The 17,238-nt window shown below is 36.8% G+C and overlaps 1 protein-coding gene across 2 annotated transcripts in view; it reads left to right on the top strand.

Moving 5' to 3' along the window:
• PATJ (PATJ crumbs cell polarity complex component) overlaps window positions 1-17,238 on the top strand; it is a 367,631-nt gene that overhangs the window by 151,409 nt on the left and 198,984 nt on the right. For both annotated transcript variants that reach the window (XM_047870413.1, XM_047870411.1), the window contains exons 26-27: window positions 764-841; window positions 13,125-13,221. In XM_047870413.1, the coding sequence (XP_047726369.1) occupies window positions 764-841; window positions 13,125-13,221 (175 nt within the window). The remainder of the gene's footprint in view (window positions 1-763; window positions 842-13,124; window positions 13,222-17,238) is intronic.

The following is a 17,238-nucleotide window of genomic DNA, read 5'->3' as shown; positions in this document are numbered from 1 at the left end:
AAGATGTTTCATGGATTGTTTTATAAGAAGAAGTGAGTACAAAAGTAATCTATGCTGTTGGCACCATCAATAATTAGAATTGTTTCTATGAAATGGAGCTGTTTCATTCACGTGTAAACATTTATTGAGTGCAAGCATGTAATGGGTTCTTCCTGAGCATTATGTATAGTGATAACAGTGATCAATCATTAAATCCCAGCTCTCACTGAGCTTTTATCCAGGACTACGACTAGATTTATAATTCATCTTCCTGCTAACAGTGATGCTGAGATAGTTATGGAGTATGCACAGTGTGCTAAATAACATACTTGAACTGGGGTACAGTGAAGAAAAAGGTAAACCTACCAAATAAATGGTGCATCCCATGTTCTAGAGACTAACATAGGTTGCCCCTAAAACTGTATTTTGGAAACTGAGCTGTGTGGATGACAGTCGATGTCATGACTTTCTTTTTTAGTCTTCTCTGTCTTCACTTTGTGGATCTACACCAGCTTGGGAACTTACTGCTCTTTGATGTTACACACACACACACACACACACACACACACACACACGCACACACACAATATTTGGGATTATCTAGCTTGTAGTATTTTTCAAATTGTATTGTTGGCCTTGAATTCTACTTCTCAGGTCTTTACTTTTTAGATGAAGTCAGAGACTTAAATAAGATTTTAACTGTTTAAAGAAATAGTGTGATGACTGTAACATTTAAATGTTTTATCCCTTTTCCTTCCCCCCCCCCTTTTTTTTGTGGTCCTAGGTTGTTCCTACTGTGCATAACAAGGCCAACATAATCGCTAGTAACCAGGACCAAAACACCGAAGAAAAAAAAGAAAAGGTAACTTGAACCTCTCAAACCTTTAAAAACTGTTTTGGTGTCTTCTTGCATATCTGAGCTGCAGTTAATAAGAATGGTTTTTTAATTAGCGTCAGGGTAGAAGGACCATACTAATAATGTTTCCTTCCTGAGAATATAACTGGTTCTGGCCATGAAGAAGGCCAGAAAAGTAGTGAAACAGTGCAAAACCATGATAAAGCACCAGTCATCCATTGTCATCTTTGTCTTTCTTTGCTGTTCAGCTGGGCTGGTTGTCTGTCCATTCCTAGAAAATGCTTCTCACTCTTGGGACTTTCTGGGACAGCGATCTTGCTGTTGTCTCAGCCTGGAAGTCCATTTCCCACATTGTTCTTCCTTTTATCCTTCAAGGAGAAGCTCAGAGGTCATCTTTCTGAGAAAACATTCCTTACCATCGATCAGAACTAGTCATCCATTCCTGTTTTCCCGCCTCTATTTTAGTAGAATTAGGTGATCTACAATTTATTTTAGAATATGGTATCTGGTAGGGAGTAATTTTCGTTTTTCCCCATCAAGATAACTAATTATCCTACTATTTTAAAATAGGCCCTCCTTTATCTAATGACTTATAGTGCAACCTCTATCCTATCTCAGGTTATCGGGGGGAGTCGGCTTCTGAGTTTTCTCTTTGTTCCCCAGGTATGTCCCAGTACAAATGCTGCACTAGCTCAATTATTAAAGCCTAATAATAAATCTTGTTTCCTAGTAGAGCAATTTCCTTTACATATTTCTTCTTCCTTAGAAATGTCTTACCCATTTGTGTCCTTCTTTTTCATATGAGTTGTAGCTCTAACTTGTCAAATTCCACAAAAAAAAGTCTTTGAGGATTTTGATGGGAACTGTGTCATATTGGTAGATTAATTTGTAAAGAAGTTATATCTTTATGATATCTAGTCTTATTAATCATTAACATGGTATATCTTCCTGTATATTCTTTTATTTCCTTGAATTTTTATAATTTTTTTCAGAAAGGTATTATAAATCTTTCAGTTGATTTATTCCTAGATACCCTTAGATTTTGTATTGCCTTTATTTTTTTTTGTTTTTGTTTTTTGTATTGCTTTCAAATATTTTAAATTGCATTTTCTGTTTGTTGCTAGTGTATAGACATAAAATTGATTTTTGTTTGGACATAAAATTGATTTTTACATATTTATTCGACATCTTATAACATTATACTGTTATCTTTTATAAAATAAAATAATCCAGTGTAGAACATTGGGAAACCCAAAAGGGTGAAACAAAAAAATAAAATCTCCCATAACCCACCACCTAAGGATAAACTTTAAATATTGTATGTAGAGCTTTCTAGTGTCTTTATGTCCTCCATAAATGTACATAAAGTAATTTTAAGAATGTGAATCTCAAATTCTAATACTATGTAAATTTTTATTTCTGGATTTTCTGTATAGGTAATAATAATCACTGTGGATAAAGGCAGTTTTCTTTTCCCCTTTGTTCCAATCTTTTTCTTATTCTATCTGCTGAAACTTCCATTGTGTTTACTAAAGAAGTAATGATAGCTAACATTTTTGTTGTGTTTCCTCCTGATATTTAAGAAATTGCTTTTAATAAAGGTGCCTGGGTGGCTCAGTTGGATAAGTGTCTGACTTTGGCTCAGGTCATGATCTTATGATTTGTGGGTTCAAGCCCCATGTCAGGCTCTGTGCCGACAGCTCAGAGTCTGGAGCCTACTTTGGATTCTGTGTCTCCCTGCCTCTGCCCCCCTGCCATTCGCACTCTCTCCCTCTCTCTCTCAAAAATAAATAAACCTTAAAATTTTCTTAAGAAATTGTTTTTAATATTTCACCATTGAATATGATGTGTTCTGTAAGTTTTTGTAATAATCCTTCAGGTTAAGGAAGTATCCCCTTTCATTCTTATTTTGCTAAGAATTTTTTGTCACGAATGGCATTGGCATTGAATTTCATCACATGTATTATCTTCATTCACTGAAATATTTGTGTATATATAATGTATTTTTCTCCTTGAATCCCTTAATGTGGTAACTTACATCAATAGTTTTTTTTAATGTTGAACCAATCTTGAATTCTTGAATTAAACTTAATCTGGTCATGATCTTTTTCGCACATTAATTTTTCTGGCATTATTTCTTTTAGGATTTTTGCATCTGTGGTTAGGAATGAGATTGGCTAGGGATTTATGTACTATCCTATCTGCTTTTGAATAGATGAGACTACCAAAATGGAAGGTAGGCGTGTTTCTTCTTTTTCATTTCTCTGTGTAAAATGGTAATTATTCTTTCCTTAAATCTTTGGTCACACTAGCCTGTAAAGCCAGTTTGGGCCTGTGTTTTCTTTCTTTTTTTAAAAGTTTTAAAATGTTTTACTTATTTTTGAGAGAGAGAGACATAGAGTGATAGAGAGGGAGGCACAGAATCTGAAGCAGGCTCCAGGCTCTGAGCTGTCAGCACAGAGTCCAATGTGGGGCTCAAAACCATGAGCTGTGAGATCATGACTTGAGCCAAAGTCAGACGCTTAAACAGCTGAGCCACCCAGGTGCCTCTGGGCCTGTGTTTTCTATGTGAGAAAATCTAAAATATTGATTCAGTTCTTTAATAGTTATGGAACTATTCACATTTTCTATTCTAGAGTCAGTTTGGGTTACTGGCTCTTTTTTGGAAATACTGATATCACTTAATTTTTACATTTTTTGGTATAAAGTTGTTTATGTATTCTCTTAGCTTGAATTATATATGTTCTACCCATAGTTCTTTTTCATTGTGAATATAGTTTAATTTTTTACTTCTTTCTTAATTAATTTTGAAGATAATTTTCATTTAATTTATCTTAAAAAATTTTTATTGAGGTAATAGTTGACATTACCTTTGTTTCAAATGTATAATTCCTTTATGTAGGTGTGTATGTATGTATGCATATTTGTATGTATTTTGAAGTTTATTTATTTGACATAGAGAGCACAAGCAAGGGAAGGGCAGAGAGAGAGAATCCCCAGCAGGTCACACAGGTAGCACACAGCCCAAGGTGGGGCTCAATCTCACAAATAGTGAGATTGTGACCTGAGCTGAAATCAAGAGTCAGACGCCTAATCGACTGAGCCACCCAGGCACACCTATAATTCCTCTATTTAAAGTACTAATTTTTGAACTGCGTTAGTCATCTCTGTTTATCTTTATTCTGCTTAATTTTGTTCTCATCTTTATACTCCTTTACTTTGTTTGCTTTTATTCTTCTACTCCCCCCACTCCCCACTGTAATCTTGAGAGAGTTATAGAGGTTATTAATTTTTAGCCAGTTTTTTTTTAATAATCATTTAAGACAAGTCCCTCTTTACATTCCGAGATTTTAGGTTGAATTTCTGGTGTTCAGTACTTAGGTTTGTTGTTTTTTTTAAGTCCCCATCTCATGTCTTTTTTACCCAAACTTACTTAGAAATGTATTTTTAAATTTCCATATGACTATTTTTAAAAACCTTTTATTTTCTCATGGATTTCAGTTATAATCAGAGATTGTGGTTTATATAATACTCTTTAAAAAAATTTTTTTTTAATGTTTTTATTTATTTTTGAGATTGAGAGAGACAGAGCATGAGCAGGGGAGGGGCAGAGAGGGAAGGAGACACAGAATCTGAAGTAGGCTCCAGGCTCCAAGCTGTCAGCACAGAGCCCGACTTGGGGCTCGAACTCATGGACTGTGAGATCGTGACCTGAGCTGAAGCCGGACGCTTAAGCGACTGAGCCACCCAGGCACCCCAATACTCTTTTTTTTTTTAATGGAAGCAGCTGTGTTCCTTTTTTTATCTCTCTCTTTCAAAAAAAAAAAGTGTATTTCTGAGAGAGAGAGAGAGAAAGTGAAAGAGAGAGAGAAAGAGAGTGCAAGCAGGGTAGGAGCAGAGAGAGAGAGAGAGAGAGAGAGAGAGAGTGAGTGAGAGAGAGAGTCCCAAGCAGGCTCTAAGCGCGGAGCCTGATGGTAGGGCTCGAGCTGTGGAATCCTGAGATCATGACCTGAGTCAAAATCAAGAGTCAGACACCCAGGTGCTCCTATGTAATACTCTTTTGCATTAGCTGAGACTTCTTATGGCCTATCACATTTTCTGTTTATTATAAATGTGTATTTGTGATTAAAATAATAGGATAAGGGGTGCCTGGGTGGCTAAGTTAAGTGTCCGGCTCTTGATTTCAGCTCAGTTCATAATCTCACAGTTGGGGAGATCGAGCCCTGCATTGGGCTCTGTGCTGAAAGCCTAGAGCCTGCTTGGGATTCTCTCCCTCTCTCTCTCTCTGCCCCTTCCCTCCTCATGGGTGTGCTCACTTTCTCTCTCTCACAAAATGAATAAATAAATATAAAAGAATAGGATAAAAGAATTTAAGATTTTATTTTTAAGTATTCTCTACACCCATAGTGGGGCTCAAACTCATAACCCCAAGATCAAGAGTACGTGCTGCAGTGACTGAGCCAACCAGGCACCCCTAGCATTAATAGTTATTGGGTATAGGTTTATATACAAAGTCACTAGGGCAAAGTAGTTAGTTAAGTTACTCAGATATTTGTTGTACTTACTGATGTATTTTGGAAGGGGGTCAGGGCAATATAACAATCTCCCATTTGATAGTAAAATTAGTCTATTTGTTGTATGTTTTTTTAAGTTTTTATTTTTTAAAAAAATGTTTTAATGTTTTATTTATTTTTGAGAGAGAGAGAGGGAAAGAGCAAGCAAGCAAGCAATTGAGGGGCAGAGAGAGAGGGAGACACAGAATCTGAAGCAGACTCCAGGCTCTGAGCTGTCAGCACAGAGCCCAACACGGGGCTCGAACTCACAAACTGTGAGATCGTGACCTGAGCTGAAGTCAGACACTCAACCAACTGAGCCACCCAGGCGCCCCTTATATGGTTTTTATTTAATATCTTTTAAAGTTCATTTATTAGATGTGTACATATTTTAAATTTTTATATCTTTACTCTATGTGGCATTATATAGTAATGCTATAACATCTATTTCATGTAATATCACTGAGTCTGGTCCAGCTCTCTTTTTGTATTTGCCTGGTTTTTGGCTTTAAAATTTTTCAGCCACACACAGAATAAATTCAGGTCTCTAGCCTGAGTGAGTCTGGGCTTGTAAGAAATTCTCAGGGAACACTGTTTTCCTATTTTCTTTTCTTTTTCTTTTTTTTTTTTTTTTTCCTTCTACATCAACTTAAGGCCAAGGTCAGGAAATATCCCAACTATCTTCTGTAGTCAAGATTTTGGTTTGTTGGTTCAATTTGTCTTTAACTTCACTCATTGCAGGTTTCACCCTGTTTAAAAAAAAAAAAGCTATAACTGAGTTTGAACATTTATTTATAGACATGTATGCAGGGATCATTCAAGGCTCCTTAAGGATTTGGGGGGGAAGGGTTCTTGAAAAGGATAAGAAAAAGTAGCATAGTTCCCTTACCAAATTATAGAATTGTTTTAACCTGGTTGGTTACCTTCTTTGAATTCAGATTTTAATCACATAGATTATAGTCAGGTTATCAGCATATGCTGTGTGGTCAGGATTCTAGTTTGATTTTGGCACCTTTTGGTAGACACAGATAATATGTAGATTCTGGAAGACCATAGTTATTGCTTCTAGAAATATTATGTGGAGGAATCTAGGTCATTACTTGCAGAAATCTTTCTCAGCCTTTTGCAAGTAATAGCCTTCATTTGAAGGGATTAAATGTCTAGAATATAAAACCAATGCTGACAAAAAGGAGATCATGAGAATGGGGCACCAGGGAAAGGGGCCAGAAGGAGGGATTAAGACAAAGCATGGAGAAACTTTTGGGATTGATGGTTATATTCATTATCATGATTGTGATGATGAATTCAAATTGTACACTTTAAAATGTGTGCAGTTTTTTATGTCAGTGTATCGCGGTAAAGTTTTTAAAGACACACAAAAAGTCCCTGCCCTTCTGGGAGCTTACATTCTAGCTGGGGCAAGGCAAACAATATAGAGTTTAGTGACTGCCACCTAAAGCAATTTGGGGACAAGACATGAAGACCCACAAAATGTGACCTTGGAAAGGGGCTGGAAAAGAAACTCCATGAAGACAGGGAGCTCATCTATCTCAATATTGCCCTATCCCATTGCCCAAAACACTGCCTGGTGCCTAACAGACACAGAGTACGTACATACTTGTTGAATGAATAAAAACAAAATAAAAAATCTCTGGCTTTACATCACCAAGAATTGGCACATGCCCTCTGGGCAAGTGCCACCTTCTTGTGCACCACTTGACCTTCTGATTTGGGATTTATGGTCATTTCTAGCTTCAGTCATATGTTGCAAAAACACATTTTTGAAATTTTATCTGTCACCTTTGTGTGGTTAAGGTGGTTTTCTCAGAATATTTAGTCTATTCTGTTGTTGGAATTTTGTCAATTTGTATCTTGATTCCAAGATCTGAGCATTTCTCAAATGTCTGCTGGAAACCCATAGTGTGGCCCATTACTACTGTGCAGAGCAGTCCAGGGAGATGAAATCATAAAGGAAGCAGGGAAGGGATTAGTCTGTGGGGACACAGATAATAACCACACACATATGAAACTGGTTACTGACTTAATTGGTTTGGGGAACAGGTAGTTAGGTGATTCAGGATAATTCCACATAAGATCCTAGGAAAGAGAAAGATAAATATATGATTCTTACCAACTTTGGCCTGTTCCATTAAACTAAATTGAGTCTCAAAGAAAGCCAGGGTATTTGCATTCAGAAAAAAAAAAAATCCAGTTAGAGCTTGGTAGTACCAAAAGTCAGTGAAGTTCTGTCCACCTGAGTTCTTTGGTTCAGAGAATGACTAACCACTGAGTTAACATTGCAGTGAGAGAAGTCAGATCAGTATCAGCATCTCCCTTATGGGATGATGTTTCAGTGGTTACAGGATGTACCTTACCATGTCTCTTATCTGAAATTATAGTTTACATGCTAAGCACTACATTCTAAAATAACAAAGCACCTTTACTCCAAGAGGTGCACAGATGAATGTGACACATAGTGAAATAACCAAAAGTACAATTACGATGAAAAAAGCATGCCTGGGATACTATGGGAGCACAGGCAGACAGACTTCCCAAAGTTGGGAGGTCAGATGATTACAAATTATATTATCTCTTTAAAAATCTCCTTTAGGTAGGTGATGGGCATTGAAGAGGGCATCTTTTGGTATGAGCACTGGGTGTTGTATGGAAACTAATTTGACAATAAATTTCATATAATAAAAATAAAATATAAAATAAAATAAAATAAAATAAAATAAAATAAAATAAAATAAAATAAAATAAAATAAAATAAAATAAAATAAAATAAAAATCTCCTTTAAAATTGTCATCATTAGAAGTAATTCCTTTTAGGGGCATCTGGGTGGCTTAGTCGTTTGAGCATCCGACTCTTCGTTTCCGCTCAGGTCATGGTCCTTAAGCCATGGGATTGAGGCCTGCGTTGGGCTCCATGCTAAGAGTGGAACCTGCTTGAAATTCTCTACCTCCCCCTCTCCCTCCCTCCCTCCCTCCCTCTTCCCCTCCTCACACTCTCTCATAAAATAAGGTAAAATAAAATTCCTTTTATGCATTGTTTCCTCAATACAAAAGCAGTGCTTATTCTCTAGAATTACAACCTTAAAAGAGACAATAAATGTCACCTGAAACCAAATACTAGGAAAGGTGTAGGCTAGAAATCTAAATTTTGGCTGCTTTTCATCACGGAGTGTGAAATGACAGACCATCAGGATTCATAGACATACTAATACTCACTATATGCTTGTAACTCCTTGGCATTTTCCTTCTAAAATTTGCTTCAGTGTTACTTCATATACTCTTTTTCTAAAGGAGTCATGGACGCTAATACAAGTAGGAGATGTTCTTTCACAGAGAAGTGGTCTCCTATTTTCTTTATTTTCTTTTTATGTACTACCCAAATGCAAATATTGTGTCCAACCAAACATAATAGTCCTTAAAAATACAGTCATGTTAGGGGCGTCTGGGAGGCTTAGTCAGTTGAGTGTCTGACTTCAACTCAGGTCATGATCTCATGGTTTGTGGGTTTGAGCCCCGTGTCGGGCTCTGTGCTGATAGCTCAGAGCCTGGAGTCTGCTTCAGATTCTGTGTCTCCCTCTCTCTCTGCCCTTCCCCTGCTCTCTCTCTCTCTCTCTCTCTCTCTCTCTCTCTCTCTCTCATTCTCTCTGGCCCTCTCAAAAGTAAATAAACATTAAAAAAAATACAGTCATGTTAAACTTATAAAAATGTATCTATACCAAGTAAGTACGTAAACTGAGTACATTAAAAAACATTTTTTTAACATTTATTTATTTTTGAGAGAGAATGAGACAGAGTATGAGCTGGGGGAGGGGCAAAGAGAGAGGGAGACAGAATCTGAAGCAGGCTCCAGGCTCTGAGCTATCAGCACAGAGCCCAACACAGGGCTTGAATTTAGGGACCGCAAGATCATGACCTGACCCAAAATCGAAAGCTTAACCAACTGAGCTACCCAGGCACCCCATGAGTACATTTTATTGTATGTAAATTATTCCTTCATAAGGTTGATGTTAAGACTCACATCTATTTCAAGTGAGAAATCTGGACTTGCTCGAGTCTGGGGCTAAGGAGAACCTCATGAAGGTTTTTGCAAAGATCAGAATGATCTTTTGTGACCCTCCTGGTGGTACTTAGAGTGTTACAAGATGTGCTCTTTGATTATTCTTAACAGTAACAGGTGATACAGTTTTCTATCACTATAATCCACATTGTGCTAGGTCTTAGAATTGGCTGACAATACTCTGCGATGTGTAAATATTTGTGATATTCTTTTATATATTATATGTATGCATACGTGGCACGTAGACATGTGGGGATCATGCAACATTGGTGTAAATGTTTTTATAGTCTTATTTTGCTTTATACTCCACATCAGTAAGATCAAGGATATTAGGGAGAAAGTATAGCTGTTTCTTTTTTTTTAAATTTTTTTTTTCAACGTTTATTTATTTTGGGGACAGAGAGAGACAGAGCATGAATGGGGGAGGGGCAGAGAGAGAGGGAGACACAGAATCAGAAACAGGCTCCAGGCTCCGAGCCATCAGCCCAGAGCCTGACGCGGGGCTCGAACTCACAGACCGCGAGATCGTGACCTGGCTGAAGTCGGACGCTTAACCGACTGTGCCACCCAGGCGCCCCAGTATAGCTGTTTCTAAATTCACCAAATCCCTTTGATTTTGTGAATCTGAATTGTTATATTAAAATGCCTCTGAGTTTGTGGTTTCTATGGAAAGGTCTTTGGTTTTCAGTTAAAAGACTGACACATCTAAGGTCATGTGAGGTTAGTTTTACTATTTTCTGGAAAACTGGGAATATTAGATTTAAATAATGCTTATTAGTCTCTATAAACCAATCAGAAAGAGATTTTTTTTTTTCTAATTTATTAGCACCCTCTGAAGGTAGGAAAATATTTCTCACAATGAGAGGTAGGGGCTTTTCTCACTTTCAGATACACAGAGCTTTTTCGGCCTCTACCCTATAGCTTGAGCCATAGGACAAATGTAGATAGAAATGTACATACCCACTGGTCTTCATGTCAGAAAGCTATTCTTTCCAGGGGACTCAAGACCTGTTATTGTACAAAAACACCAACAGGGAAATAAGGACTAACAACCTATTTTCAATTGTCTCTCAACCTAGAGAATGGATCCCCGTAGAACCAATATATAATGAGTCCTCAAATACCACTAAATTGTCAGACTGTAAAACCCAAACTCCATTTACTACTCCTGCTAATGGGAAATAATTCACAGTCCAAGTGACCTATGAAATTATGTAATATGTACAGGGGCCAGTTATTTACTTACCTCATTAAGGAGGGAACCACCAAGATAGCCTGGTTCTGAGAGAATTGGAGAGAGTGAAGTATTTATTAGTTGTTCAGAGAATGCATGAGTAAGATTCAAATTTAGATACAAAACTGGTTAACATCTTGACAGGGCAATAAAGCTATAACCTTTGGAGTTATCCTTTTTATAGGACTAAAATAATTTGCATCTCTACCAGACAAAATTACTATGCAATGCTATTGGACAAGAACCTTTTCCATTACTGTCATTTTTCTAGAAGTTAATATGTTAGACCTAAGCAGCATGACTGGCAAGCAGTTATTTGCTCATTCAGACTATAGTGTTGGGAGGCCTGCTTTATACCAGGCACTGTTCTTGAAACTAAGGATACCACACTACTATTCTCTGCTTTCATGGAGATTATATTTACCTGGCCTCCTTGTATGTCCCTTGCTCCATCCTTCATTGCCACCAAGAGAGCCTGGCCCTCCCTACAACCTTCCCTTATGAGCAGTAGAAATATGCCCCAGATATCTGGCAACCCACAATCAAACGACAGGGTGACCAGGACATGCTTATCCTATATTCTAAGAGTGTTGGTACTACATGGATGGAACTAGAGGGTATTATGCCAAGCGAAATTGGTCAGAGAAAGACAAATATCATAGGACTTCACTCATATGAGGACTTTTAGATATAAAACAGGTGAACATAAGGGAAGGGAAGCAAAAATAATATAAAAACAGGGAGGGTGGACAAAACATAAGAGACTCTTAAATATGGAGAACAAACAGAATGTTAGTGGAGGAGTTGTGGGACGGCGGGGGGGGCGGGCAGGGGGCGCTAAATGGTAAGGGGGCATTAAGGAATCTACTCCTGAAATCATTGTTGCACTATATGCTAACTAACTTGGATGTAAATTTAAAAAATAAATTTAAAAAGTGTTGGTAGAAGTTAATTTTAATAAAATCAGTGGTGTAACAGTTTCCTCTTAAATGTGTGTTGTTTTTTTTTTAATTTTTTTTTTCAACGTTTTTTATTTATTTTTGGGACAGAGAGAGACAGAGCATGAACGGGGGAGGGGCAGAGAGAGAGGGAGACACAGAATCGGAAACAGGCTCCAGGCTCCGAGCCATCAGCCCAGAGCCTGACGCGGGGCTCGAACTCACGGACCACGAGATCATGACCTGGCTGAAGTCAGACGCTTAACCAACTGCGCCACCCAGGCGCCCCTTAAATGTGTTTTTTAAATGCCATTAAAGAGTTCATATCTCTTAATATTAAAAGCTGTCTGTCCTTGACCCAAGTATTGTCTTTGACCTGGAATGATCTGGTTCAGAGGAAAAGGTTTACTGAAAGGAATACATGCACCTTCTTGACTCTTCAGTTAACCCACTTTTAAGTTTTTTCAAGCAAGAATAAAGACGTAGCATGATCACACTTCTGTATTCTTTTGTTGCTTAATCTTAAATAAATTTGGGTGTGTGTTTTTCTTTGTGGATCTCAGGTAATGTTTTCTGCTTTGGAGGAATTTATTACAGGCCTGCTTTCTGTAATGGACATTTACTGGATTGTATCCTGCCATTAGTGGTTTTGTCATATAAAGCATAATTGAATGTACTCTATTGAAACCCTGTAGCAAACAAATCTTAATCCAGTTATTTTGATATTTGTGGAGTGCTTGGATCTATCAGCTCCTATTCTTTTTAGCAGCTTGGATCTCTCCGTAAACTTTAGCATGTTTTATTTTTCCCAGCGTTCAAGAAAATGTCTACATTCTGTGAAGGTAATCTGACCATAGAGTTTTGTTCTACTTTAAGTCTCAGGCAGATATTTATGTGCTGTATCATTTGGTGGCTAAATTTAAAGAATACGTCTACAGAAATACAAAAAAATATTCATCATAAAGATTTGTTTTTTAAAACCTTAAAATGTGTATGTTGACTATCTGCAAATTACAGATGAATATTTTTACAGTTAGAAAATCTTGGTATTTCATTTCAACTATATAAGAATGAGATCTGTGTCTTCTGCAATTGAGTAAACAGTTTAAATAGTTATAGAATTAATATAGTGGATAGTTTTTACATTGATTTTGAAATGTCTTTCATTTGAATTATTTGGTTAATAACAGTGTAAATAAAATATATATAATTGGCATTCTCACTGGGGAAAGGAATGTATTCTTCTGGGCATGTTAACCGTCTTAAATGTTGCTTTTGAATTCCTATTTTTCTACAGTAGTATGTTTATATCACAGGGTCACTTACATAATAACATAAATATAAGAAGACAAATTGTATTTGTTTCACAGCCCTTATGTGACTGAAATTGGATACAGTCAAAATATTTAGATTATCTTGTTATCCTGTTTGTCATTGAGGAAGAGGACTGTGCAAAGGCAATTAACCTTTCTCTCAAATTTTGCATTTTCAGAGACCAGGAACCGCTCCACCTCCAATGAAACTTCCACCTCCTTATAAAGCTCCGTCTGATGACAGTGACGAAAATGAAGAATATGCCTTTACCGACAGTGAGTTCCTTTTCATTCTTTGCAGTGAATGCAGAATTTATTAAATTGTGCTTTCATGATGGTTGTCAATTATCAATGCCATTCTGTGGGTTCTTAGAAAATGTGTATTAGCATATCATGCTGAAAAAGAAAATTTACATCTCCTTAATTTTTCACTTAATTTACTAAACTTCCCTCCTTTAATACTAATAGTAGAGTGAATGTCAAAGGCAACGGGTTATACAGTATTTTATCTACATTTCCTCCTACTGTTACTATTTGGTTGTGAACGGAAAAATGCTAAGAAGTCCTTTAACTTGCACTTTGACCCACAATAAGCAGAGTTGGATGTGGATGCCAGCTCTTGATGACTTTCTGTATTCAAACCGATGGTGATGTTGCTAATGCAAAATTACAGAAGGCTGGAGTCATATTCTCCTTTAGAATTCCTTTCATGATTTTCTTTGCATTAGCTGTATCAAATATACGTTCATACATGTATTTAATGGAGGCTTTATTTAAAAGAATTTGCATTTCTTTTATGCATGTAAAGTATATACAGTTAGATCTGATTGCTATTGTACATGGAATTTCCTTTGGGGAGGGTGATGAAAATACCCTAAAATTAGATTGTGATGATGGTTGCACATTTTGTGAATTTAGTAAAACCCACAGGATTATGTATTTAAATGCGTGAATTTTATGGTTTGTGAAATACGTATTTATATATGTTCTTTTAAAAATAACATTGTTCCTTCCATGATTTAAAAAAGGAGTTTGATAGAGAAATCGAAAGAGTTAAAATTCTGACTGCAGGACTTCTAAGTGTATGACCTTCAGCATGCCCTCTTGTATAAAAATCATGGTTCTTACTTCCCAGGGTTGGGGGTGAAGATTAAAATAAGGTGATAAAGCCTTTGGCTTGTCAAACAGTGAAATTTCAACAAGTATTATAGCTCTTACTAATAATTATTGTTAAGTTGATTTTATAATGGTATTTTCCCAAATACTGTAATAAGTATGTGAATTAAAATATAAATAGATGTGTTTATAATCATTTAGTTGGCTTTATAAAAACTTGATTTGCACTTTGTGGTTTTAAAGAGCCCTTTCTCGTGCAGCATTTTCTTCATTTATTCCACAAATCTTTGTTAAAAGCCAACTGCTTTTTACTAATGGTATTGAGTCTGTTATGAAATATATAGTTTTATTGGGGTCACCAACTTGGAAGGGAGTGTACAAAGGCATTGGAACAAAATATGACAAGTGTGCTGTAGTGTTTCTCAACCTCTTCTGGAGAGTTACACTGATGGATATGATTGATATGTGTATGCACATGTGTACCATAATCCCTTGTTCTGATATAGGTGTTAGGACAGCTGCAGCAGAGTGGAGATACTTGTTGGTTATTCATAATTTCCAGGATGCTAGAATGCCCATATTTGCATAGTTAGGAAATCTGGTTTAGGCATGTGATAAAGACAATGTTCTAATCCTAGTTCTATTTGTGAATTCAGGGACAAGTGAATTAACTCCTTCATGGCTCACACTTGCTCATCTATAAGTGAAGGGATGTCTTATGATAACCTTCCTCACAGCGTAGTTATAACCTGAGGAGAAAAGCATTTAAAGAGCTTAGTAGAAGGATGTGGTATCAAGTAAACACTCTGGTGTCCATACGTCAGGCCTTTTATCTATTAACTCAGTTAATGTCCAACAACTAACCTGTGAGGTCTCTAATTATACAAATAAAGAAACTGAGGCTCAGAAAAAATTAAGGAATGTGTTCCAAAGTTACACAGCTAGTAAGTAGTGGAAATGGAATTTGAACCCAGACTCTGATTCCAGAGCCTGTATTATCATCTGTACTTCCTGTTACTTAAATCTCATTTAGTATAGCAGAAGTAGGTACAAAGTGCTTAAGATTATCCAGTAAATATGGCTTTGATGCCATAAGACAGTAGCACCCTCCCCAAAGTTCCAAGTTGGCATACATGTATTTTCATACGTGTGCACAAACACATTCACATATTAGTGGGGTTCAGGAAACGCCATTTTACACTGAATGCAGAAAAAACTTCTAATTCTTAAGTCATCCAACTGTAACATTTCACAGATTCTCCAGCAAATATATTTACGCTGTGAATATGATTTTCCATTTGTTTTGCTCCCTAATTTTATTTTCCCAGCATACTTTCCCTTTCTTCAGAAGGGTTTGAACCATATGGGGTATTAGATGGTTCACATTTTAAATGTAGGTGAGCCTAAAGCCTCTAGCTTCCTATATTTCTTTGTGAAGTAGATCCCATGGCTTTTTTCTTTGTTCCTTAACTCTTATTAAATGACTACTCTGCTCATCCATCCAAAACTAAAAGTAGATTGGTTCACTGTTTTATCAGATTCTTACTGTCCCAAATCTAACCATTTCTTTTTAACAGTTGTGAAAGTATGATTTTCTGACTTTCCCATGGTCCAGGACTATGAAGTGGATGGCTGGAATCCAAGCCTTAGGCCCACTAGGAAGTGGTGATTGTATTATGTCACAGACATGAGACACATAGGATTTTAAAGTGTAGTTACAATCTAACTTAGGTGATCTTTGGTAATTACTTCTTTATAAACTTCATTTTTGAGTGGATATTATAGGTGGCCAGAGATTGTTCTAGGTGTTGGGAACATGACAGAGAGAACAAGATCTCTCTCATTAGCTTATATTCTAGTAGGAGAGAAAGATTATAAACAATTAGATAGATTAAATATTGATAAATAGTCTGAATAACTAAAATAAAACAAAGTAGTGAGAATAAATGCTTTGCAGGAGTCAACATTAAGTAGAATAGGAACCACAACGGCCAAGATAAGACCAAAGTGACAAGAAGGAGCCAGACATACAAAGAGCTCATATAATCCTATAGATCTGAGTTTTAATCAGACTGTGATCCATGGTAACCTATGGATTACTTAACAATCAGGTATAGATGTCTGCACACACACACACACACACACACACACACACACTTACATGCATATATAATTGAAATAAAAGTTTCACAAAATAGTACTTACCTTTATAACATATGAAGAACTTTATTATTTTTCTTTTTTTTAAGTTTATCTATTTGGAGAGAGAGAGGGAGCATGAGCAGGGGAGGGGCGGATAAAGAGGGAGAGAGAGAGAGAATCCTAAGCAGGGTCTGTACTGTCAGCCCAGAGCCTGATGTGAGACTCAAACTCAGGAACCGTGAGATCATGACCTGAGCCATAATCAAGTGTCTGTCACTTAACCTACTGAGCCACCTAGGCACCCCTCTATTTCATTTTTTAAAATGCTGTTTGCAACTCAGTTTATTTCTTGACGGTTTAATAAGTTGCAACCTGTAGTATGGAAAACACTAATCTAGAAGTCTGGCTTTCAAACTTCAGAGTGCATCAGAAGCATCTAAAGAGCCTGTTAAAAGCACTAGCTGCTGGGCCCCCTCCCAATTTCTGATTCCTTACATCTGTGAGGACTTGATAATTTGCATTCCCAAGTGATGCTGATACTCCTCATCCAGGGACCATATTCTGAAAACTATTGATCTAGGTAGTATTTTAAGTCATGGGAGCTGGTGAGTTTACTTAGGACTGATGTATAGACAACAACAGGAAGCTAACCCAGCATGGGCCTCACGAGCCAGCAAAGGTGCATCCTAGCACACTAGCATTTCCGGGAGATTGTAGAGTTAGGCAGTTTAAGAGAAGAATATGTTTCAAGAAGGCCTCTGTCCCTGAACTTCAGTAGCCAAATATGGAATGATGCTGAGAGTTTATGGAGGTTAGAATCATGGAAGTAACCATTGAACTTAACAACATAAAATTGTTAAGAAGAAAAAGAATACTTGATAAAATATTGTACAGATTGTTGTGAGAATTAGATGTGACAACTAATATAGATAGTATGGTACATAATAGCTCTTTATATTATAGATCCTTTATCTTGCATAGTTGAGCATAATTCATGACATTCTGGTATCTAATTATAGGAAGGCTTCTAACCAT

The sequence above is a fragment of the Prionailurus viverrinus genome, chromosome C1 (genome assembly GCF_022837055.1).
Source record: "Prionailurus viverrinus isolate Anna chromosome C1, UM_Priviv_1.0, whole genome shotgun sequence".
Classification (NCBI taxonomy): Eukaryota; Metazoa; Chordata; class Mammalia; order Carnivora; family Felidae; genus Prionailurus; species Prionailurus viverrinus.
Note: the sequence above shows the minus strand (reverse complement) of the source record. Positions and strands in the feature narration are given on the sequence as shown.